Source organism: Mustela nivalis (assembly GCF_964662115.1).
Source record: "Mustela nivalis genome assembly, chromosome: X".
Classification (NCBI taxonomy): Eukaryota; Metazoa; Chordata; class Mammalia; order Carnivora; family Mustelidae; genus Mustela; species Mustela nivalis.
The window spans coordinates 57,512,124-57,537,754 of record NC_139040.1 but is presented as its reverse complement, the minus strand read 5'-3'; the positions used below and the strand labels follow the sequence as shown (position 1 = coordinate 57,537,754).

General features: G+C 36.1%; 1 protein-coding gene across 2 annotated transcripts in view; it reads left to right on the top strand.

The window, feature by feature from the left end:
• Window positions 1–25,631, top strand: part of CYLC1 (cylicin 1) — a 105,037-nt gene that overhangs the window by 46,412 nt on the left and 32,994 nt on the right. For both annotated transcript variants that reach the window (XM_082718429.1, XM_082718430.1), the window contains exons 3-5: window positions 3,511–3,551; window positions 5,275–5,393; window positions 6,797–8,296. In XM_082718429.1, coding sequence (XP_082574555.1) covers window positions 3,511–3,551; window positions 5,275–5,393; window positions 6,797–8,296 — 1,660 coding nt within the window. The remainder of the gene's footprint in view (window positions 1–3,510; window positions 3,552–5,274; window positions 5,394–6,796; window positions 8,297–25,631) is intronic.

The following is a 25,631-nucleotide window of genomic DNA, read 5'->3' as shown; positions in this document are numbered from 1 at the left end:
TCCAGAGTGGGTCGCATGTTAGGACACAAAACAAGCCTCAATAATTATAAGAAGATTGAAATCATACCATGCATCTTTTCCAATCACAACAGCATGAAACTAGAAATCTATCACAAGAGAAAAGACTAGAATAGACAACAAACATGGAGACTAAACAACATGACACTAAACAACATGACACTAAAGAACCAATGAGTTCAACAGTCAAGGAAGAAATAAAAAGTAGTAAATGGAGAAAAATGAAAATGAAAACACAAAATCTGTGGGACACAGTAAAATCACTTCTAAGTAGGAAATATATTGGGATACAGACCTATCTAAACAAACAAGAAAAGGTTCACATAAACAGTTAAACCTTACATATAAAGGAGCTAGGAAAACAAACACACAAAAATCCCAAGGTGAGTAAAAGGAAGGAAATAACAATGGTCAGAGGAACTAATAGCATAGAAACTAAAAAGAAAAAAAAAAAGGAAAAAATTAATGAAACCAAGGCCTGGTTCTTTAAAAGGATAAACAAAATTGATAAATCCTTAGCCAGAGTCATCAAGAAAAGAGAGAGAGAGAGAAAGAGAAAGTACCCAAATAAATAAAATAAGAAATGAGAGAGGAGAAGTAGCAAGTGACTGAAGAGAAATTAAAAAATTATAATTGAATACTATAAAAATTTAAGTATCAACAAATTAGACAATGTAGAAGACATGGAAAAATTCCTAGAAACAAATAATCTTTGAAATCTGAATCAGGAAGAAATAGAAAATCTGAACAGACTAATTACTAGTAATGAAGTTGAATCAGTAATCAAAAAAACTGCCAAAAAATAAAAGTCCTGGGCCAGATAGTTTCACAGGTGAATTACACCAAACCTTTGAAGAAGATTTAATACTATTCTTCTCAAAATATTCTAAAAAATAAAAAAAAGGAGGAAAACATCTAAATACCTTTTACCAGGAATATTATGCAACAGTAGGAAAGGATGAGACCTTGCCATTTTAGACATCATGGATGGACCTTAAGAGTGTTATGATACATGAAATAAATCAGGCTGGGAAAGTCAAATATCATGTAATTTCACTTATAAGTGGAATCTCAAAAAATAAATTCACGAACAAGAAGAAGAATCAGACCTATAAATGCAGGGAACCGATAGTTGACAGTCATCATAGCATGATGGTAATAGTTACATTGTAACAGCAATGTATTGGGACAGACGAGGGCTACACTTGTGAACATAACATAATGTATACATTTGTGAAATCGCTATATTGTACAGCTGAAACTAATGTAACATTGTATCAACTACACTAAAAAAATTCTTCAAAGTGTTACACTTGAAGGCTTATAACAATATTTTTATTATCATTATTAGCAATAGTGCAAATTTAAATTACTTTTGTTATATATTTATCAGTGTTTATAGTACAATTGTTTATTTATTACATAGGAGATATATAATATTTTATCATGTTTTAAAATTTACGTTAATTTTTTTATTGAAGTATAGTTGACATACAATATTATATTATTTCCAGTAATAGAACATAGTGATTCAACAATTTTATATATTATGCAGTACTCACCGCAGTTAGTGCAGTTATCTGTCAGCATACTACATTATTATAATATTGGTTATATTCCCTGTGCTATACATTTCATCCCTGTTACTTATTTTATAATGGAAATTTTATAACTCTTAATCCTCTTTACCTATTTTGTTCATCCTGCCACCCTCTTCTCTGGCAACCACCAGCTTGTTCTCTGTACTTAAGAGTCCATTTTATTTTTGTTTATATATACGTTGTTTGTTTTTTCTTGATTCCACATATAAATAAAATCATATAACGTTTTTTTTTGGTGGGATCCTTGTCTGGTTTTGGGATCAAGGTGATGCTGGCCTCATAAAATGAGTTTGGAAGTTTTACTTCCATTTCTATTTTTTTGGAACAGTTTCAGGAGAATAGGAATTAGTTCTTCTTTAAATGTTTGGTAGAATTCCCCCGGGAAGCCGTCTGGCCCTGGGCTTTTGTTTGTTTGGAGATTTTTAATGACTGTTTCAATCTCCTTACTGGTTATGGGTCTGTTCAGGCTTTCTATTTCTTCCTGGTTCAGTTGTGGTAGTTTATATGTTTCTAGGAATGCATCCATTTCTTCCAGATTTTCAAATTTATTGCCGTAGAGTTGCTCATAGTATGTTCTTATAATAGTTTGTATTTCTTTGGTGTTAGTTGTGATCTCTCCTCTTTCATTCATGGTGGGATTATGGACATTGGGGAGGGTATGTGCTTTGGTGAGTGCTGTGAAGTGTGTAAACCTGGTGATTCACAGACCTGTACCCCTGGGGATAAAAATATATGTTTATAAAAAATAAAAAATTAAAATAATAATAATAATAATAATAATAAAAATCATATAACATTTTTTTGTTTCTTTATCTGACTTATTTTACTTTGTATAATACCTTTTAAGCCCATCCATGTTGCTGCAAATGGGAATATTTAATTATTTTTTATGGTTGAGAAATATTTTATATATGTATATATGTAAATTTTTATATTTACATTCATATATATTCATATTGTATTCATATATACATATACTTCTATTCATACATATTTCTCAATATATGTATATATATACATATATATTACATCTTTTTTTTTTTAGATTTTATTTATTTGACAGAGACCACAAGTAGGCAGAGAGGCAGACGGGGGGTGGGGGAAGCAAACTCCCTGTTGAGCAAGAGAGCCTGATGTGGGGCTCGATCCCAGGACCCTGAGATCACAACCTGAGCTGAAGGCAGAGACTTAACCCATTGAGCCACCCAGGCACCCCTATACTACATCTTCTTTAGCCATGCATCCATGGATGGACAGTTGGGTTGCTTCTGTATCTTAGCTATCATAAATAATGTTGCAGTAAATACAGTGGTTCATAAAGTTTTTTAAAAATATTTTATTTATTTATTTGGTAGAGAGAGAGAGATCACAAGCAGGCAGAGAGGCAGGCAGAGGGAGAGGGAGAAGTAGGATCCCTGCTGAGCAGAGAGCCTGACATGGGGCTTGATCCCAGGACCCTGGGATCATGACCTGAGCTGAAGGCAGAGGCTTAACCCACTGAGCCACCCAGGCGCCCCTCATGTGGCTTTTTAAATTAACGTGTTTTCCTCAAGTAAACACCCAAAAGTGGAATTACTGCATCATTTGGTACTTCTATTTTTAGTTTTTGGAGGAACCTCTATGTTGTTTTCCACAGTAGCTGCAGCAGTTTGCATTCCTACCAACAGAGCACAAATGTTTCCTTTCTGCACATCCTCACAGACACTTATTTTTTTGTCTTTTGATACCAGGCATTCTCACTGGTATATTATATTTTATTGTATTGTATTATATTATATTGTATTATAATCATACCATATCATATTACAAATAATATTATTGTATCATTGACATACTATTATTATTAATTATTAACTATAGCACAAGTTTAATTGAAGCTTTTTTTTAACAGGCAAGAAGTGAACATCAGAACAAATGATAATTCCATACCAAGTAAGAATTGAATCTTTAAAGTACAACATTATTTAGATTATATTTAAAATTATTTTAGGGACAAATGACTAGTATCTTCAATTCAATGTTATAAAACATAAAGCACACTGATTTTTTCTTAATATTTAAAAGAACCTATATTTAAAAAAATAAAATAAAAAGAGCCTATATTATATATAGGCTATATATTATGTGGAGCCTATATATTATATATATATATATATTATGTATAGCCTATATATTATGTGTATATGTGTATGTGTGTGGGAATGTGTGTGTGTTTAAAATATTTCTGACCTTGGTGTGGGTTTGTACTAGCTATTTTATTTTATTTTATTATTATTTTTTAAGATTTTATTTATTTATTTTACAGAGATCACAAGTAGTCAGAGAGGCAGGCAGTTTGACAAACAGAGATCACAAGTAGTCAGAGAAGCAGGCAGAGATGGAGGCAGAGAGGGAGGGGGAGGCAGGTGCCCTGCTGAGCAGAAGGCCTGATGCCAGGCTTGATCCCAGGACCATGACCTGAGCTGAAGGCAGAGGATTCACCCACTGAGCCACCCAGGCATCCCCGTACTAGCTATTTTAAAGTAAATAGTTTATTCTTCCTCATTATAAAAACCAACCTTAATTGTGTAAGTTTTCCTTTTGTTTAAAATTCACAATTATAAAACCCAGAGTACAGAAAAAATAGTCAAAATGAGGAAAGTGGACATTTCATTTTGTTGAACAGCTACAACTTAGGGAAAGTTCTCCCTATATATTGAGCTGATATCTGCCTGCACTGATACAACTCTAACCCACTGGACCTAAGAATAGGGAAATAAATAGAATAAATAGAATTCTCTAACACTGTGATTAAAAGCATGGACTCTGAGCCAAACTATAGGTCTTTGAATCTCAGCTCTTCCACTTTATGATTTTTGGCAAGCAATTTAACTTCTCTCAGTCCTTCACTTTTGTACATTTATAAAATGGAAACAATTATAAATTATATCTAATTCAAAGGGTTGTTTTGATAATTAAATGTGCTTTAAACAGTCTGACAAATAATTAGCAGTATATAATTGTTAGCCGTTTCAGTTATTCTGTTATTACTATTGCTACTACACTTTCATATAATAGTTCTTTAAATATTTGAATGTACTGCCTATGAATGTACTGATCATGAACTAAAATCAGGATTTAGGTTTGTAACCCTGAATTCTGTGGCTTGGATATCATTAAGGTCGAGCACTAAAATAAATTATTAGATTTAATCAATAAAGACTTTCCTGACTATTTTGTGCTCTGCATTGTGCAACTATAGGGACTATAGGAGACATATTGTCTGCAACATAACCAGAGTGATATAAAGATAAGCCAAACTAGAGAAGATGATAGAGATATTTGAAAGGAAATATCAAATCTTTCTCTATTTTCCATTCCTACCGTTTGTATTATTTCAACCACTGTGCTTTAAGTGAAAATTGTGAAAATTAGTTTAATCTAGAAAATAAGGTTTTAACTTTATTTTAAAATGTAATTTTAAACTTTAGTGCTAAATGGAGAAATCATCTTTTATTTTCCCTAATTGATATGCAAATAAACTATACAGTCCAGAGTGAAAAGCTATGCTTTAAGCTATAACTCATCTTAAACAATATATTTCTTCCTCAAGAATATTTCAGTGCTGATTAAAATCAATTAACTGTGAATTATTCATTGTCCTCACTCATTTTAGTCAATGAATCAAGTGGAAAATTATGGAATCAAGATTATTTTACTTTGACATTTCCCAAACCACTCCAGCCAGGTAGAAAAAGAAGATCAAGACCTTCAGGATCACAAATCTCAATTCCTGTAAGTATTGAAAATGTCATTTTTAACTAAATCTAAGATTATATAATATACAAATATAAATTAAAATATGTAATTTGAATTTTATTTCTTTTTGGAAGCAATTTTTAAATTTATAATTACTGGTACAGATTACGTCTGTCTGTTTCAGATAAATTTTTATTTATTTCACCTTTACTTAATCCTCCTTTTCAAAGGCATTATAAAGTTAGCAGGCTATGTAAGCTACAGAACCTAATGCTGCTGCTAGTGGGATCTCTCAGGAAATATTTACTAGCTGCAAATACATCTAAACTGAATCTTAGAATATGAGCCAATGTTGATGAAGTTTCAGGGCCCCTCCATTTTCTTTAATCTGGCACTCAGGATACTAGATACTAGAACATTCAAGCTTTCTACCTCTTTTATAAAGTGCCATTATATTATTAATAAGGAAAAGAAAAAGCTAGCTTACAAAAAGAAGATGATGGAGATGTTTGAAAGGAAACGTCAAATCTTTCTCTTTTCCCATTCTTACTCTTCATATTATTTTAACTATTATAATTTAAGTGAAGTCTGATATCACCCATGGTAATATCAAAATGTGTTTCAAAAGCATCACCCAAAGCAGAATTACAGTCAATGCATTTATTCAGGTGCTGTTCATTACATCTGTAGTGGTCCAGGTTTCCTGCTACTCTTCATTGTCCTCCTTTAATTATATATGACCATTTCATTGACTGGTGATGTCCCTACTAAATAGTTAAAGGACTATAAAAGATAAATGCAAAAAAAAAGATAAATGCAAAATTGGTGTATGTTTTCACTTTGAGAACCAGATTGAACCAGATTTGACAGATTTGGGATTTAGACTTAAAAAAATTACATTATTGCTACACAAATTAATAGGATCAGATATTTATTTAATTTGTGTCCTTGTTTTGGGAAATAGTTCATACCAGGGCTCTCACAGGCTTGATTTCATCAGAGATGTTGAAAGCAGGAGTAAAAATCAAGCTAAGGCTTGAAGCCTACTGTTATCACAAGCATTGTCATGACAAACTGCAAGGGAGTTAGCTTATTTCTGAGCTAACTTGGGGATCAAAGGTACCCAATATGTTTTAAAAGATCTCTCCCACTATCAATAGTAACCCACTATCAATGGTAAGGATGGGCCCTTAAATATCATGGATCACTGTGGGCTTGCTCCAATCTCTGTATAAGTCATTGAGAATATCCTAAGGTTTGAAGTCATTTGGTTTCTAACATGGAGTTATCTCACATATGCAACACACACAGAATGTTGCAACTTTTTTTTCCATTTTAAGTAGATGGTTAATGAAAAACTAGACAATTTTCATGTTTCACTATTAACAAGATATAACTTATTTTAAAATGTTTATCATTATTCTAAATAATCTTTTCAGGGACATGAGAAAAGAAAATTAGAGGAAGTTCAGAAGCCAGCTCATATAAGGATAAGGCATTCTTTAAAAAAAAATTTCCAAAGGCCATCTGTTTGCTTATCTGTCAGGAGACAGGCTCCATTCAGAAACCCTTATACTCTTAAAGCCCATTATGAAAATGGAGAACCTAAAAAGTCCAAAGATGACAAAAAAGGAAGAACTTTGCAGAGAAATTCCAAGAAAAACAAAGGCCCACAAGAAAAAACTACACAATCTAAAATGGTAAATGATGAGAAACCTAAAAGAGGAAATCGAGCAGCTAAAACTCCATCAAAATCATCATATAACAGTGAGCTATCTAAGGATTCAAAGTCCAAATTAGAAATAAATCCAGAATCCATTGATTTTAAGACAGTCTCAATGTATCAAAAAAAAGGTAAGAGAGATTCAAAGAATTCCAAAGAGACAGATAACAAATTCACATGTGCAAAGAAGGATTCTAAGGACTCAAAGAACAATTCTGATGCCAAAGCACATATTTGTTCAAACAATAGTTCAAGTATGGGTTTCATACTGTATTTGGAGGAGTCTGATGCTGAATCCATGAAGTGTGATATGTGGTTAAAGAATGACTCTCAGAATAATTCAAAGAAGACTTCAAAGAAGGACACAAAAAAGGATGCAAAGAAAAGCTCTGATGCTGAATCTGTAGACTCAATGGATGCAAAGAAAGGTTCAAAGAAGGCTAAGAAAGATTCCAAGAAAAGTGACAAGAAAAAGAAGGATGCAGTGTCTACTGATGCTGAAAGTGATTCTGAATTGGAGACAAAGAATTGGAAGAAAGATGAAAAGAAGGATAAGAAAGATTCAAAAAAAGAGGACAAGAAAAAGGATGCCAAGAAGGATGTAGTGTCTACTGATGCTGATTCTGAATCTGAATGGTATTCAAAAAAAGGTAAAAAAGATGAAAAAAAGGAAAAGAGAAATTCAAAGAAAGACGACAAAAATAAGTTTGCAATGAAGTCTGAGGAGTCCACTGAAACTGAATCTGACTGGGATAAATATCTGAAGGATAAATATGATTCAAAGAAGACTAAGAAAGACTCAAAGAAAGATTCCCAAAAACAGGATGCAAAGAAGGTCATAGAGTCTACTGATGCAGAATCTGATGAATTTTCCAGGAAACATTCAAAGAAGCCCGAGACATTGAAAAGTTCAGATGCTGAATCTGAAGAGTCAGTGTATAAACTTGGGGCTAAAAAGAGACTTGCTAATGAATCAGATGCTGCATCTACAGATTCAAAGAAGGAAAAATTGGAACTAAAGAGAGAATCCAAAATGTCATTCAAAAAGACTACATTCAAAGAAAAAGGGAAAAAAACAGGTCCAGGTAGAGTCCCTCCATCAAGAGAAAGACCACCACTACCTCCTTGTGAGCCTTTGCTACCATCACCCAAGATCAAACGTCTCTGTCAGAGCAAGATGCCTGCTGCTCCTCTAAAACCAAGATATGCTCCTTTGGTATGTTTACTGTGTTTTATTTTAGAAAAAAATGGACTAAAATGAAAAATATTTTAAAGGGTTGAATTTATATTTTCCTTAATAGTAGTTCACTTTTACTGGAATATTTACAAGTTAAGGACTAATGGATAAGAAAGAATACTTCAAAAGGACTCAAAAGAGTTGGAAAATAAATGTCAAAAAGTTAAGAATATTTAGACTGTGACAGAGAACTGGCTTGCATCTAAGAAAACATTTAAAATTATTTGTAAAGAGAATATAATTACAAGAGTGGTTACATGTTCTTAAGAAGGAATAAAAAATTAAAATTGGTTAAAACTTCTATAGGGGCAGATTTTAATGAGATAGACATTTCCTAAGCAGTTGATAAATATAGTAAAAACTCAACCAAAATCCAGACACAGCACAGTAAAAACATAACATGCATGGATTCAAATATGCAAATCAAATAATTTAATCTGTATCTGAATTAAATTTATTTATGTAATCATTCTTACTGATAATCAGGGAAATAAATTAACTTGCCAAGGATAACTAGATCCCTTTCGTCTCTTTCAGGTTAATTTGCTCTCTTTGGGAGTAAATGCTCTGTAAATTTAGTTTCTTTTCTTTTCTCCAGATCTTTTCTTTATCCCCCTTCTTCCAAAATCTGGCTCTAAGGGGAATAAGTAGACATCTCAGTTTGAATGTAGGGTCTCCTGTTCCCCATGTTCTCCACCCTTGCAGGCTCTCTCTGACCTTGAGAAATAATTAATTTGCATGGTTTCTGGGTCCTCTGCTTTCACAGTGTTTATTGTCAATTCTCAGCATGACAGGACTGATGCCCAATGTTCTGCTAAATTCAGAGCTTCCATAGATACTGCTGAGTCTTAACCTTGAGCTTCTTGTGTAAATTAAATTCCTCCCTTCCTCCACTTCCTCCCTGTTCTCCTATGTTTGTTTTCTCTCAAGGGGCTTCTACTACCTCTTCTAGTCTCATGAAGATCTCTCTTTACCTTTTATTCCAAGTTTTTTCTATCCTTGGTTTATAATAAAAGTTTATGTATATATCTCCATTTTTTCTCTTCATATATTTTCCTGTTTTTATTTAGATACCTTTTTTTTTTTTCACTTCTGTCAGAAAGTCTGGACTTTAAGTCTGTTTTTCTCCAAGCAGACTCAAAAAGTCAGTTTTGAAGACTCAAAGCTGATTAATGACTTCTTTGTTAAATGCTAAGTTTTACAGGCTGAATCAACGGGTGAGTGGCCATTAGGGCAACAATATTTACAAGAAATGAGAATGTATTGGTGGATAAATTTTAAGGCAAATGAAAAGAAAGACCTGCATGTAGCTGGGTCCTTTTCCCTGAGAAGTGTTTATGAAAAATAAGTAAAATACAAGAAAACAAGTTGGGGACACAGATTGATTTTAATTGTAAAAGAAAACATTTTACGGTTTGTTATGGGCTTGTATACATCCAGATTAAGTCTCTTTAATTAGCTTCCATAAGCATAGCTACCATCTCTATCACTTTCCATCTCTATCACTTTACTGAAAGTGCTTTTTTCAAGATTTACCAAATACCTTCTCATAACTGCATCCATTGATTTCTCCTCTTTCATCTCATTCTACAATCCAACATCATTTAAAATAACCTCTCTCTCTTTCTAAAAATATGTACTTTACTTGATTTCTAGGACTCTACTAGCCCGTTTCCTTCCTACTTACTGGTAGTTTTTGTCACCTTTATTTTATCCTCCTCTTCTTCATGTTTGACTTTGTTCCTGACCTTTTCTATCTATAGCCCTCTCTTTGTAAATCCATCTAATCCAATGGCTTTAAATATCATCTATGTTTTGCCTATGGTCTTTCCATTGAAATACAAGTTCTTATATTAACCAACTACTTGAAATTTTCAGTGTCAATTCTATTAGGCATCTCAAAATTAACATAACAACTCTCAACCCATTCCAAAATCTATATCTCCCCAGTCTTTTCTATCTTAGTAAATAGTGTTACCATCCACCCACTTGATCTTTTAAAACCTGCATATCATCTGTGATTCCATTCATTTCCTCATCCCCTACATATGATCAGTCAGTAAAACTTCTCTACCTTATGTCCAAAATATATCCTGTATCAGTCCAGGTCTCTGCATCTTAACTACTACTACTTAAATAGTTTCAATCAGTATCTTTCCTGAAATACTGTAAGAGTGCCTAAATAGTCTTGCTATCTCTATTCTCTCCTGCTTCAAACACTCCAGTAGTTTCCCATTACATTCAGAATAAAGCTCAAACTTCCTACCTTGGTTTTCAATGCCAACATTACCTAGGCCCTACCTATTTCCACTCTTATTCTGTATTTTTTCATATTTCTTATATAATTTAGCCAAACTAGCATGAATTTTTGTTTGTTTGTTTTTTGTCTTTTTGTTTCTCATATGCACCAAGATTGATTGATTGATATTTTTGCCAAAGCATTATGCTGTTTCCTCTACTTGGAATGTTCCTCTGCATTATGGATGACTAAACATTCTCATCATTCACTATTTTGGCTAAATGTTATCTCTTCATAGAAGCCTTCCCTGATTACCATATCCTATGTTATCTCCTTCCCCAATGAGTGTCCTGTCAGTCTCCTAACCCTGAACCCTATTTTTCTATCTTCATATATAGCGTCTTTATCTAAAACTACATATTTATTCATTTATTTATTAATTATATTCACAGTGAGAATTTAAGCTGCAAATAGGCAATGAGCCTTATTTGTTTTTTTCATTCCTGTATTGACAGTTCCAAAAACAGCACATGGAATATACTTGGTTGGTTATGAATATGGTCTCTTTAAAGAGCTGCAAGTCATATGACACTAATGGACTTTCTGACATCTGTTTTTCCAAGCAGTTCTACTCCCACAAAATGAACAAAAACAAAGCATATTAAAAGGGAGTTATGAGCCACAAAGGGGAACAATGCATTCTAAGTGGAAGTCTCAAAAAGATACATATTTTTTTCAGTTCTGTCTGGGGAATTTATGAGCAAACTGTGTTAATGGGTCTTAGGTCTCTTTTAGTAAGTAAGGGCTTAAAGAACCATAGTCTTACCCTTCTTGAATCTTAATGATTCTTATAACAGAATCATAAGGCTAATACCATGTTTCAGGGTCACCTCTGTTTATACTCCTGGATTAAAAGAATTCACTTTTGAAATTATGTTAGTAAATCATGCTAAATTCAGAACCTTGAATTTAAAAAAATATATATAAGTATAGTTAATACACAGGGTTATATTACTTCCAGATATACAATATGACTTAAAAATTCTATATATTTCTCATTAATCATCAAGATAAGTGTACTCTTAATCCCCCTCACTTATTTCGCCTATCCCCCCACTTCCTCTCTGAAAACTACCAGCTTATTCTCTATATTTAAGGGTCTGTTTTGTCGATTTTTTTCTGTTTCTTTTTTAAATTCCACATATGAGTGAAACATACAGTATTTGTGTTTCTCTGATTGACTTATTTCATTTAACATTATGTGCTCTAGATCCATCCTTGTTGTTACAAATGGGAAGAATTTATTTCTTTTTTATGGCTGAATACTATTCCATTGTACAAATATACCAGCTCTTTTTTATTCATTCTTCAATCAAAGGACACTTGGGATGATACCATATCTTCAATAATGTAAACAATGCTGCAGTAAACATTGAGGTACATATATCCCTTAAATTAGTGTTTTTTCCTTGGTGGATTATGGTAATTATATTTTTAATTTTTTGAGAAATATCACTATTGTTTTCCATGGCAGATGCAACAATTCACATTCCTACACACAGAGCACAAGGATTCCTTTTTCTCCATATCATCACTTCACCATTTTTTATTTCTTATCTTTTTTATTTTAGCCATTCTGACAGGCATGCAATTATATCTCACTATTGATTTGCATTTCCCCTATGATTAGTGATGTTGAGCATGGTTATATGTTTCTTTTTACCATCTATAAGTTGTGCTTGGAAAATGTCTGTGTATGTCTTCTGCCCATTTTTAATTGCATTTTTTATGTTGAGTTGTATAAGTTGTTTACATATTTTGCATATTAATGCTTTTTCAGATATAAGATTTGAAATATCTTCCTTCATTTGGCAGGGTATATTTTTTGTTGATGTTTCCCTTCATTGTGTAAAAGTTTTGCATTTTCCTATAGTACCAGTAATTTATTTCTTTTAATTTTTTTATTATGTTATGTTAGTCACCATAGAGTATATCATTAGTTTTTGATGTAGTGCTCCATGTTTCATTGTTTGCATATGACACCCAGTGCTCCATGCAATATATACCCTCTTTAATACCTATCACTGGGCTAGCCCAGCCCCCCATAGCCCCTCCCCTCTAAAACCCTCAGTTTGTTTCCTGGAGTCCATAGTCTCTTATGATTCCTCTACCTCTCTGATTCCCCCACCCTTCATTTTTCCCTTCTTTCTCCTAATGTCCTCCATGCTATTCCTTATGTTCCACAAATCGGTGAAACCATAAGATAATTGTATTTCTCTGCTTGACTTCTTTCACTTAACCTAATATACTCCAGTTCAATCCTTGTGACACAAATTGTGGGTATTCATCCTTTCTGATGACTAAGTAACAGTCCATTGTATATATGGACCACATCTTTATCCATTCATCTGTTGAAGAGCATATTGACTCCATCCACAGTTTGGCTATTGTGGATACTGGAGCTATGAACACTTGGGTGCATGTGCCCCTTCTTTTAACTATATCTGTATCATTGGGGTAAATATTCAGTAGTCTAATTGCTGGGTCATAGGGTAGCTCTATTTTTAATTATTTGAGGAACCTCCACATTGTTTTCCCAAGCGGCTGAACCAACTTTCATCCCCACCAACAGTGTAAGAAGGTTTCCCTTTCTCCACAACCTCTCCAACATGTATTATTTCTTGCCTTTTTCATTGTTGTAATTCTAACTGGTGTAAGGTGATATCTCAATATGGTTTTGATTTTAATTTCCCTGATGGCTAATGATGTCGAATATTTTTTCATGTGTCTGTTAGCCATTTGTATGTCTTCTTTGGAGAAGTATCTGGTCATGTCTTCTGCCCATTTTTTTACCCTATTATTTGTTTTTGGGGAGTTGAGTTTGAGAAGTTCTTTACAGATCTTGGATACCAGCCCTTTATCTGTAATGTCATTTGCAAATATCTTCTCTCTTTTTATGGTTACCACTTTGCTTTGTTGACTGTTTCCTTTGCTGTGCAGAAGCTTTTGACATGTTTGATGTCCCAAAAGCTCACTTTTGCTTCTATTGTCCTTGACCTTTGGAGGCATGTCTTGAAAGTAGTTATCTTGGCTAATTAATGTCGAAGAGGTTACTGCCTATGCTCTCCTCTAGGATTTTGACAGATTCCTGTCTCATGCTGAGGTCTTTCATCCATTTACACTTTATCTTTGTGTATGGTACAAAGAAATGGTCCATTTTCATTCTTCCATATGTAGCTGTCCAATTTTCCCAGCACTATTTATTGAAGAGACTGTCTTTTTTTCAATTGGATATTTTTTTCCTGATTTGTCGATGATTAATGACCATAAAGTTGAGGGTCCATTTGTGGAGTCTCTATTCTGTTCCATTGGTCTATGTTTTTGTTTTTTGCCAATACCATGCTGTCATGGTGATCACAGCTTTCTAATACAGCTTGAATTCAGGCAATGTGATGCCCCCAACTCTGTTATTCCTTTTCATCATTCCCTTGGCAATTCAAGGTCTTTTCTGGTTCCATACAAATTTTAGAATTTTTTTCTTCCAGCTCTTTGAAAAATGCCAATGGTATTTTAATAGGGATGACAGTGAAAGTGCAAATTGATCTGGGCAAGAAAGACATTTTCACAATGTTTATTCTTCCAATCCATGAGCATGTAATGTTTTTCCATCTCTTTGTGACTTCCGCAATTTCTTTCATATGTGTTCTGTAGTTTCTAGAGTATAGCTCCTCTACCTCTTTAGTTAGGTTTATTCCTAAGCGTCTTGTGGTTTTTGTTGCTGTTGTGAATGGATTCAAATCTCTAATTTCCCTTTCTATATTTTCATTGTAAATGTATAAGAAAGCAACTGATTTCTGTGCATTGATTTTGTATCATGCCACATGGCTGTTGTTGCATGAGTTCTAGTAATTTGAGGGTGGAGTTTCTTGGATTTTCCACATGAAGTATCATGTCATCTGTGAAGAGAAGTGTTTGACTTCTTCTTTGCAAATTTGGATTCCTTTTATTTCTTTTTGTTGTCTGATTGTCAATGATAAGACTTCTAGCACTGTGTTAAACAGTAGTGGTGAGAGTGAGCATTACTGTCATGTTCATGATCTTAAGAGTAATGCTCTTGGCTTTTTTCCATCGATAATGATATTCACTGTGAACTTTTCATAGATGGTTTTTATGATATTGAGGAATGTTCCCTGTCAGATTTTTGTGGGAAAACCTGCTGTAAAACTTATTTGTCTTCTTTTGTAGGATAGGGATTTCTTTTCCCTTGCTGCTTTCAGGACTCTTCCCTCATCTCTATATTTCCAAAGCTTTACTACAATATATCTTTGTGTTTTGGCATTCTTTTTGTTGAATTTAATGGGAGTTCTCTGTGCCTTCTGGATTTGGATGTCTGTTTCCTTCCCAAGAGTAAGGAAATTTTCAGCTGTTATTTCCTTTAATAAAACCACTGCCTCCTTTCCCCTCTCTTCTTCTAAGTCTCCTACAATACAAATGTTACTTTATGGTGTTACTGAGTTCGCTGAGTCTATCTTCTTTTTTTTAATTTTTTTAAAACTTTTTTTATAAACATATAGTGAATTATTAGCCCCAGGGGTACAGATCTGTGAATCACCACGTTTGCACACTCCAGAGCACTCACCATAGCACATACCCTCCCCAATGTTCATAACCCCACTACCATCTCCCTACACCCTTCTCCCCATCCCCCCTCAGTTTGTTTTGTGACATTAAGAGTCTTTTTTGGTTTGTCATCCTCCCGATCCCATCTTGTTCCATTTATTCTCCTACCACCTTAAACCTCCCCCCACTGATCTCCACTTCCTCATATGAGGGAGATCATATGATAGTTGTCTTTCTCCAATTGACGTATTTTGCTAAGCATAATACCCTCTAGTTCCATCCAAATTGTCGCAAATGGCATGATTTCATTTCTTTTGATGACTGCATAGTATTCCATTGTGTGTGTGTGTCTCTGTGTGTGTGTGTGTGTGTGTGTGTGTGTGTGTATACCACTTCTCTTTATCCATTCATCTGTTGATGGCCATCTAAGTTCTTTCCATAATTTGACTATTGTGGACAGTGCTCTATAAACATTCAGGTGCACGTGCCCCTTCGGATCACTGTGTTTGTATCTTTAGGGTAAATACCCAGTAGTGCAACTGCTGGGTCATAAGGTAGCTCTATTTTCACCTTTTTGAGGAAACTCCATGCTGTTTTCCAGAGTGGTTGCACCAGTTTGCATTCTCACCAACAGTGTAGGAGGGTTCCCCTTTCTCCGCACCCTCACCAGCATCTGTCATTTCCTGACTAGTTAATTTTAGCCGTTCTGACTGGTGTGAGGCGGTATCTCATTGTGGTTTTGATTTGTATTTCCCTGATGCCGAGTGATGTGGCGCATTTTCTCATGTGTCTGTTGGCCATCTGGATGTCTTCTTTGAGGAAATGTCTGTTCATGTCCTCTGCCCATTTCTTGATTGGGTTATTTGTTCTTTGGGTGTTGAGTTTGATAAGTTCTTTATAGATTTTGGATACTAGCCCTTTATCTGATATATCATTTGCAAATATCTTCTCCCATTCTGTCAGTTGTCTTTTGGTTTTGTTAACTGTTTCCTTTGCTGTGCAAAAGCTTTTGATCTTCATGAAATCCCAATAGTTCATTTTTGCCCTTGCTTCCCTTGCCTTTGGCATTGTTCCTAAGAAGACGTTGCTGTGGCTGAGGTCAAAGAGGTTGCTGCCTGTGTTCTCCTCAAGGATTTTGATGGATTCCTTTCTCACACTGAGGTTCTTCATCCGTTTGGAGTCTATTTTCATATTTGGTGTAAGGGAATGGTCCAATTTCACTTTTCTGCATGTGGCCATCCAATTTTCCCAACACCATTTGTTGAAGAGGCTGTCTTTTTTTCATTCGACATTCTTTCCTGTTTTGTTGAAGATTAGTTGACCATAGAGTTGAGGGTCTATTTCTGGGCTTTCTATCCTGTTCCATTGATCTATGTGTCTGCTTTTTTGCCAGTACCATACTGTCTTGATGATGACAGCTTTGTAATAGATCGTGGAGTCCGGAATTGTGATGCCACCAACTTTGGCTTTCTTTTTCAATATTCCTTTGGCTATTCGAGGTCTTTTCTGGTTCCATATAAATTTTAGGATTATTTTTTCCATTTCTTTGAAAAAAATGGATGGGATTTTGATAGGGATTGCATTAAATGTATAGATAGCTTTAGGTAGCATAGACATTTTCACAATATTTATTCTTCCAATCCATGAGCATGGAACATTTTTCTATTTCTTTGTGTCTTCCTCAGTTTCTTTCATGAGTACATTATACTTTTCTGAGTATAGATTCTTTCCCTCTTTGGTTAGGTTTATTCCTAGGTATCTTATGGTTTTGGGTGCAATTGTAATTGGGATTGACTCCTTAATTGCTCTTTCTTCTGTCTTGCTGTTGGTGTAAAAAAATGCAACTGATTTGTGTGCATTGATTTTATATCCTGACACTTTACTGAATTTCTGTACAAGTATTTACTGTATTCCGGTAAAAGTTCTAGCAGATTTGGAGTGGAGTCTTTTGTGTTTTCTACTTACAGTATCATATCATCTGCGAAGAGTGATAGTTTGACTTCTTCTTTGCCGATTTGGATGCCTTTAATTTCTTTTTGTTGTCTGATTGCTGAGGCTAGGACTTCTGGTGCTATGTTGAATACCAGTGGTGATAATAGAATTCCCTGCCGTGTTCCTGACCTTAGTGGAAAAGCTCTGTTTTTCTCCATTGAGAATAATATTTGCAGTGGGTTTTTCATAGATGGCTTTGATAATATTGAGGTATGTGCCCTCTATCCCTACACTTTGCAGAGTTTTTATCAGGAAGGGATGCTGTACTTCATCAAATACTTTTTCAGCATCTATTGAGAGTATCATATGGTTCTTTTTCTTTCTTTTATTAATGTATTGTATCACATTGATTGATTTGCGGATGTTGAACCAACCTTGCAGCCCTGGAATAAATCCCATTTGGTTGTAGTGAATAATCCTTTTAATGTACTGTTGAATCCTATTGGCTAGTATTTTGGTGAGATTTTTTGCATCTATGTTCATAAAGGACATTGGTCTGTAATTCTCCTTCTTGATGGGGTCTTTGTCTGGTTTTGGGATCAAGGTGATGCTGGCCTCATAAAATGAGTTCAGAAGTTTTCCTTCCATTTCTATTCTTTGGAACAGTTTCAGGAGAATAGGAATTAGTTCTTCTTTAAATGTTTAGTAGAATTCCCCTGGGAAACTGTCTGGCCCTGGGCTTTTGTTTGCTTGAGGATTGTTGATGACTGTTTCAATCTCCTTACTGGTTAGGGGTCTGTTCAGGTTTTCTATTTCTTCCTGGTTCAGTTGTGGTAGTTTATATGTCTCTAAGAATGCATCCATTTTTTCCAGATTGTCAAACTTGTTGGTGTAGAGTTGCTCATAGTACGTTCTTATAATTGTTTGTATTTCTTTGGTGTTAGTTGTGATCTCTCCTCTTTCATTCATGATTTTATTTATTTGGGTCTTTTCTCTTTTCTTTTTGATAAGTCTGGCCAAGAGTTCATCCATTTTATTAATTCTTTCAAAGAACCAGCTCCTAGTTTGGTTGATTTGTTCTATTGATTTTTTGGGTTTCTATTTCTTGATTTCTGCTCTGGCCTTTATGATTTCTCTTCTCCTGCTGGGCTTAGGCTTTCCTTGTTGTTCTTTCTCCATGTCCTTTAGGTGTAGGGTTAGGTTGTGTATTTGAGGGCTTTCTTGTTTCTTGAGAAAGGCTTGTGCCACTATACATTTTCCTCTCAGGACTGCCTTTGCTGTGTCCCAGAGATTTTGAACCATAGTGTTTTCATTATCATTTCTTTCCATGAATTTTTTTTAAGTCTTCTTTAATTTCCTGGTTGACCCATTCATTCTTTAGAAGGATTCCCTTATGTCTCCATGTATTTGGGTTCTTTCCAAATTTCCTCTTGTGATTGAGTTCTATTTTCAAAGCATTGTGGTCTGAAAATACGCAGGGAATGATCCCAATCTTTTGATGCTGGTTGATACCTGATTTATGATGCAGGATGTGATCTATTCTGGGGAATGTTCCATGTGCACTAGAGAAGAATGTGTGTTCTGTTGCTTTGGGATGGAATATTCTGAATATATCTGTGATGTCTGTCTGGTCCAGTGTTTCATTTAAGGCCTTTATTTCCTTTTTGATCTTTTGCTTGGATGATCTGTCCATTTCAGTGAGGGGAGAGTTAAAATTCCCTACTATTATTGTATTATTGTTGATGTGTTTCTTTGATTTTGTTATTAATTGGTTTATATAGTTGGCTGCTCCCACATTGCGTGCATAGATATTTAAAATTGTTAGATCTTCTTGTTGGACAGACCCTTTGAGTATGATATAGTGCCTTTCCTCATCTCTTATTCTATTCTTTGGCTTAAAATCTAATTGATCTGATATAAGGAATGCCACCTCAGCTTTCTTTGGATGTCTATTAGCATGGTAAATTGTTTTCCACTCCCTCACTTTAAATCTGGAGGTTTCTTTGGGTCTAAAATGAGTTTCTTATAGGCAGCATATTGATGGTTTTTTTAAGTATCCATTTTGATACCCTGTGTCTTTTTATTGGGGCATTTAGTCCATTTACATTCAGGGTAATTACTGAGAGATATGAATTTAGTGCCATTCTATTGTCTGCAAGGTGACTGTTACTGTATATTGTCTCTGTTCCTTTCTGATCTTATACTTTTAGGGTCTCTCTTTGCTTAGAGGACCCCTTTCAATATTTCCTGTAGAGCTGGTTTGGTGTTTGCAAATTCCTTCAGATTTTATTTGTCCTGGTAGCTTTTTATCTCTCCTTCTATTTTCAATGATAATCTAGCTGGATATAGTATTCTTTGCTGCATGTTTTTCTCACTTAGTGCTCTGAATATATCATGCCAGTTTTTTTCTGGCCTGTCAGGTCTCTGTGAGAAAGTCTGCTGCCAATCTAATATTTTTACCATTGAATGTTACAGACTTCTTTTCCCGGGCTGCTTTCAGGATTTTCTCTTTGTCGCAAAGACTTGTGAATTTTACTATTAGGTGATGGGGTGTGGACCTATTATTGATTTTGCACCTCCTGCACCTCCTGGATTTTGATGCCTGTTTCCTTTGCCATATTGGGGAAATTCTCTACAATAATTCTCTCCAATATACCTTCTGCTCTCCTCTTTCTTTCTTCTTCTTCTGGAATCCCAATTATTCTAATGTTGTTTTGTCTTATGGTATCACTTCTCTCTCGTATTCTCCCCTCGTGGTCCAGTAGTTATTTGTCTCTCTTTTGCTCAGCTTCTTTATTCTCTGTCATTTGGTCTTCTATATCACTAATTCTTTCTTCTACCTCATTTATCCTAGCAGTAAGAGCCTCCATTTTTTATTGTACCTCATTAGTAGCTTTTTTTAAATTTCAACTTGGTTAGATTTTAGTTCCTTTATTTCTCCAGAAAGGGCTTTTATTTCTCCAGACAATGTTTCTCTAATATCTTCAATGCCTTTTTCAAGCCCAGCTAGAACCTTGAGAATCATCATTCTGAACTCTAGATCTGACATATTACCAATGTCTGTATTGATTAAGTCCCTAGCCTTCGGTACTGCCTCTTGTTCTTCTTTTTTGTGGTGAGTTTTTCCGCCTTTTCATTTTGTCCAGATAACAATAATGAAGGAGCAAATGAAATACTAAAAGGGTGGCAAAGACCCCAGGAAAATGTGCTTTAACCAAATCAGAAGAGACCCCAGATAATGGGGAGAGAAAGGAGATAAAAAGAAGTTCAGAAACAAAAAAATTTAAAAAAGAAAACAAATAAAGGAAAAATATAATATATATATATATATATATGTATATATATATATATATATACATATATATATTTTAGACTGGTGACTAGAACATGGTCACCCACTTAATTTTGGAGTATTTGCTCTCTTAGAAGAAACTACCTCCCAAAATTTTAAAGAATGAAAAACATATATAAGAGTAAACACAATGAAGGGATGGAATATGACTATAAAGATGAAATTTTTTTTTAATTTCTAACAAAAGAGTTGATAAGGTACGTTGGTTGGGAGAATAAAAAAAAATAAAGTGGAGAGAATTTGCTTGGGCTGGGGACTAGATCAAGCCCAGTGCTAGATTTAGGGTGTATTTTGATCTATTAGAAGATGTTGTACCCCAATTATTTTAGAAGAAAAAAGCTTATGTGTATACAAAAAAATAAAGTTAGATACAATGAAGGATAAAATATGACTATAATAATGATGGTTCAACAGTTTTTTTAATGAAAGATATTAAGATAAACTAGTTTAAAAAAGTTAAAAGAGGAAAGGGTGAAGGTTAAAAAAATTAGCAGAAGAAAAAAAAATTTTTTAATTAATTAACTTTGCAAGACTAATGATTCATTGGGAGAAAGCCATGAATCCCATGCTTTGCTTTCTCCTCCTCTGGAATTCTGCTGTTTTCCTTGGTAAGTGAACTTGGGCTTGGCTGGATTTCTTGTAGATCTTCTGGGGAGGGGCCTGCTGTAGTGATTCTCAAGTGTCTTTGCCCCAGGCAGAATGGCACCACCCTTACCAGTGGCCAGGTTAAGTAATCCTCTCGGTTTTCACTTTCGGAAGCTTTTGTTACCGAGTTCTGGAGGATGGGAATGAAAATGGCAGCCCCCCAATCTCCGGCCCAGAGGAGCTGAGAGCTCGGGGCCCCTATCTTCAGTTCGCCCTCTGAGAAAAGTGCTCAATCACTCCCATCTCCCTGGCCTCCGGCTGCACTCCAAGCTCACCCAGCCTGTGACCAAGTGTCTCTGTCTCTGGCACACAGCTCCACCTGGAGTCTCCAAACGCCGCAGATTCCTGAGCTCTTCCAGGTTGGGGTCTCCCTGGATCTTGTGGTGACCCCACTCACAGAGCCCCGGCCTGTGCCATGGATCATGGTTCAAGGTAACCCTGAGTTGAGAGCTCACTCCTTGTCTCTGTCTCTGTAGCCAGCTTCCCTGCTCTAATACGTGTGAGCTCTGTGACACTCAGACACCCCCGATCTTTCTGTGACCCTGCGGGACCTGAGGCCATGCTGTCCCCACGTGGGCTTCACTCCAGTTTAGCCTCTGGAGCGATGTCCCTCAGTGGAGCAGATTTTTAAAGGTCCTGATCCTGTGCTCCATTGTTCTGCCGCTTGCCGGGAGCCGGCTTCTCCCCCTGCAGCCTATCTTCCCATCGCTTTGGATTCACTTCTCTGCAGGTCCTACCTTTCAGAAAATGGTTGATTTTCTGTTTCTAGAATTGTTGCTCTTCTTCTCTTTGCTTTCCTGTTGGATTTGTAGGTGTTTGGAATGGTTTGATAAGTTATCTAACTGATTTCCTGCTACCTTATGTCATCTCAGCCTGCTACTTCTCCACCATCTTGACTCCTCCCCCCTTAGTCTGTCTTCTTGATCCAATATTTTGCTTTCCATCTTCTCTTAAGCTTTATTTTCAGTAATTTTATCTTCTATATCACTGACTTATTCTTCTGTTTCATTCATCCTCATTGTTATTGTATTCAGTCAGGGTTGCATCTTGATTATAGCATTTTTTTATTTTAGTCTGACTAGTTTTTTTGTTCTTTTATCCCTGCAGGAAGGGATTCTCTCATGTCTTCTTTCTTCAAGCCCATACTATCCTTATTACTATTGTTTAAAATCTGGTTTAAGGATATTATTTATATCTCTTTTGATTAGATTCCTGGCCAGGATCTCTTCATGTTATTTCTTTTGGGGCAAATTCCTCTGTCTTGGCATTTTTTTCTAGGTCACTGTGTGACTGAGTGAGTGTGTGTGTGTGTGTGTGTTAGGAAAACTTGTTAAATTTTCTACTCCAGTGAAGAATGGCTATATTAAGAAGACATAATATGGTATCCAGGACCTGGCATTTCATTAAGTCTTTCAGAGTGTGCACTTTATTGTTTTGGGTTTTTTTTTTTTTTTTTTGGCTTCTCTCTCCCTCAGGTCAGTCTTCTGGAGAGTTTCTCCTTGATAGCTGTGGGGAGTGTTTGGACCTTGTCCACTATGTGTTGTTTTAAGTAGGTTTTCTTTTGTCTGCTTGTTAAAATAAGCCTGAGCCTATTTCTATTAGAGCTGAAGCTTTGCAGTACTCTATGATCAATAGACTTGGTGCATGTGGGGATTTGTGCTGGTCTTCCGGGGCAGGTGCCTACTGCTCAGGCTGACTTGCCCTAGTAAAGATCCACCTGCAGGGAAAAGTGAGGTGTGGGTTAGTTAAATGGCTATGGTCTCCACTAGGGGGCATAGTGTTGCCCACTGAAGTCGGTGCTGATGGATGCTGCATGGGGAATTGCATCACACTGTTGTCTTGTCCCCAGAGAGGGGAGTTTAAGCCTGCAGCTGTTCAGGAAACCCTCACAGAAGAGCAAAAAATCTCCTCCTCTTGTGTCCCAGGCTTCTGTCAGAACCCTGCTTTCATCCTGTGTCTGTGCCATCTGCCTCCCTGGTGGTGCAAAGCTCCTGTGTTTCATTTCAGGTGCACAGTTGGATTTCAAAAACTCTAAATTTTAGGGACCTGGATCTTCTGATCTTCTGAAGGGGGGTCTCCCCGTGTTGTTGCTAGTGCAGGTTTGTCCCAGATAAGCAGTATCATGACAGGGCCAGTGCTAGGAGTTTATGATAAAACACAGCCAGAAGCTGACTTCCAGGTTAGCTTCCTTCAGGAGATGCCTCTGCTGCTGTGCTAATAAGTGTGGTCACTCAGTGGTGCCCACCTGTCCCTTTTGATCCCTGAGAAGCAGTGCCACATCTCCCAAATGCACTTGAAGAAGAGGAGATATTTCTTCCTCTGCAGCCCATGAGATCCTCAGACCATGCTTTCTACTTCTGGGCCTCTGCTGTCCTTTCCCACATAAGCACCACTAAACCCACCACACATGAGACGGGTGATGGCCTGCACTTTTAAAAATTCAAATTTGAGCTCCTTTGCTTGTAAAAACTTGTGATAATCAACTCCTCTCCTTTTCCCAATCAATGGTTTCAAAGAAGAGTTTTTCTTGTGTAATCCCTTGCATGCTGCTCCCTGCCCCCATTTCTTTTTCTCTGTCATCTCTTTCCATGATCAGGGATCCTTCCTCCCAGCAGCACCTGCAGTTCTTTTCTCCCCCAAGCCAATTCCCTGCAGCTTCTAACTTCCACAGTTTTGCCTTTTTTCTCCCTCTAGATGTGCAGTTTGTTCTCAGGCCACAGATCAATTTCTTGGGTCTTCAGAATGGTTGATATTTATCTAGCTGTTTTCAAGGCATGAGGCAAGTATAGGATCCCCTGACCACTCCAACATCTTGACTCCTATCCTTTCACATTCAATCTGAATGTATCTTTCAGTCTGAAAAAAATCTCTTATAGGGTAGCATAACATATAGGTTGATTTTGCTTTTTCATCCATTCAGTCACACTATGTGTTTGGATTAGAGCATTTAGTCCATTTACATTCAAAGTAATTATTGATAGGTATGTACTTATTGCCATTTTATTACTTCCTTCAGGGCTGTTTTTGTAGTTCTTCTCTGTTCCTTTCTGCTCTAGCTTTCTTCCTCTGTGGTTTGCTGGTTTACTTTAATGATATGCTTGGATTCTCTCTCTCTCTCTTTGATATCTCTTACAGGTTTTTAATTTGTGGTTACCATTAGGTTGATATACAACCTCCTATGAATATAGTAGTTTATATTAAGTTGATGGTTGCTTAAGTTTGAACCCATTCTAAAAACATTAAATTTTTACTTCCCCTCATGTATTATGTATATAATGTGATGCTTTACATTCTTTTATGTTATGAACCTTATGAAGACAAATATTATACATAACATTGATTTTACTGTTTTGTGCTTTAACCTCCATATTGGTTTTTATAAGTGTTTTATAACCCCCTTTGTCAGGCAGGGCTGTGGTCATACTGAACTGCAGGTGGTTCTTCCTGCACTTTCCCCTGAGAGACTTTTGTTGGTGCCTATAATTAGACCAAATTTTTGCCTCTAGTTTGACTTTGGGGCTCTCTCTTTAAGCTTCCCCTGTGAGGTTCTCTTGATGGCCTAGCAATCAGATCAGATGTTTCATGTTTCCCCCAGCCCATTGCAGGGGCTGCAATAGAACTAATGTGTGTGGTTACCTTTCCTTATCCTTAATACAAGAGTCACTTTGGAATGGTGCTGATCATTACTGGGGCTTCTTCCAGAATGAGACACAATAGACACTACTTTGCAGGGACTCTTGCCAAGTGGGATGGGTTGGATAGTAAGTTTGCAGGACAATGATGGGGTAGGGGGTATGATCTTAGCAGCTATGTGCCCTTCCCTACCAGGGTTGCTTGCAGGATTAGACCTGGATAGAGCCCCTTTGAAAGGACTCTGACTGAATTGGATGGTTTAGGTTGGTCAGATTTACAGAAGAACACGGGAGTGGGGTGTGCAGTGTTAGCAAGCTTTGTGGAGGCATATTTGCCATGGTTCCTGCAGGTGTCTGAGCATCTAGGCTGAGGGTATAGGGGAAAATGTTGCCTGCCACCTCTTTTGTTCTTGGAGAAGTCTTCTAGTATTCCTGCCCCTCTAGTGTATGTTCTGAAATTAATAAATGAGTTTCCTTCCCCTACGCCTCAGGCACATTTCAAATTGTTGCTGTTTTGCTGTATCTCAGTAGGATTATTTGTTTCTTTACAGGCAGGGACTCAGTTTCCTATTATCTTCAGGCTCACACAGAGCTGAGCCAACTAATTTTTAAAGTATCCAGGTTTAAGCCCCACTGATTGTAACAACTTCCAAACTTAAGCCCCACTGGTTTTAAAAGTCAAATGTTTTGGAGATTCATACTCTCAGTGAAGGTTTCCCATGTCTGGGGTCCCTGATGTGGGGTCTGTCTTCCCTTTTTGTGCTTGTAATGTTTTTCTCATTTGTGGTTAGACTCACTGTGAGTTTTGTTCTCAGCTTGGTCTCTGCCTCTCTTACCATTTTCTATGAGGCCTCCTTTCTCTGATTAACAGTGTAGAATCTGTTCTGCCAGTCT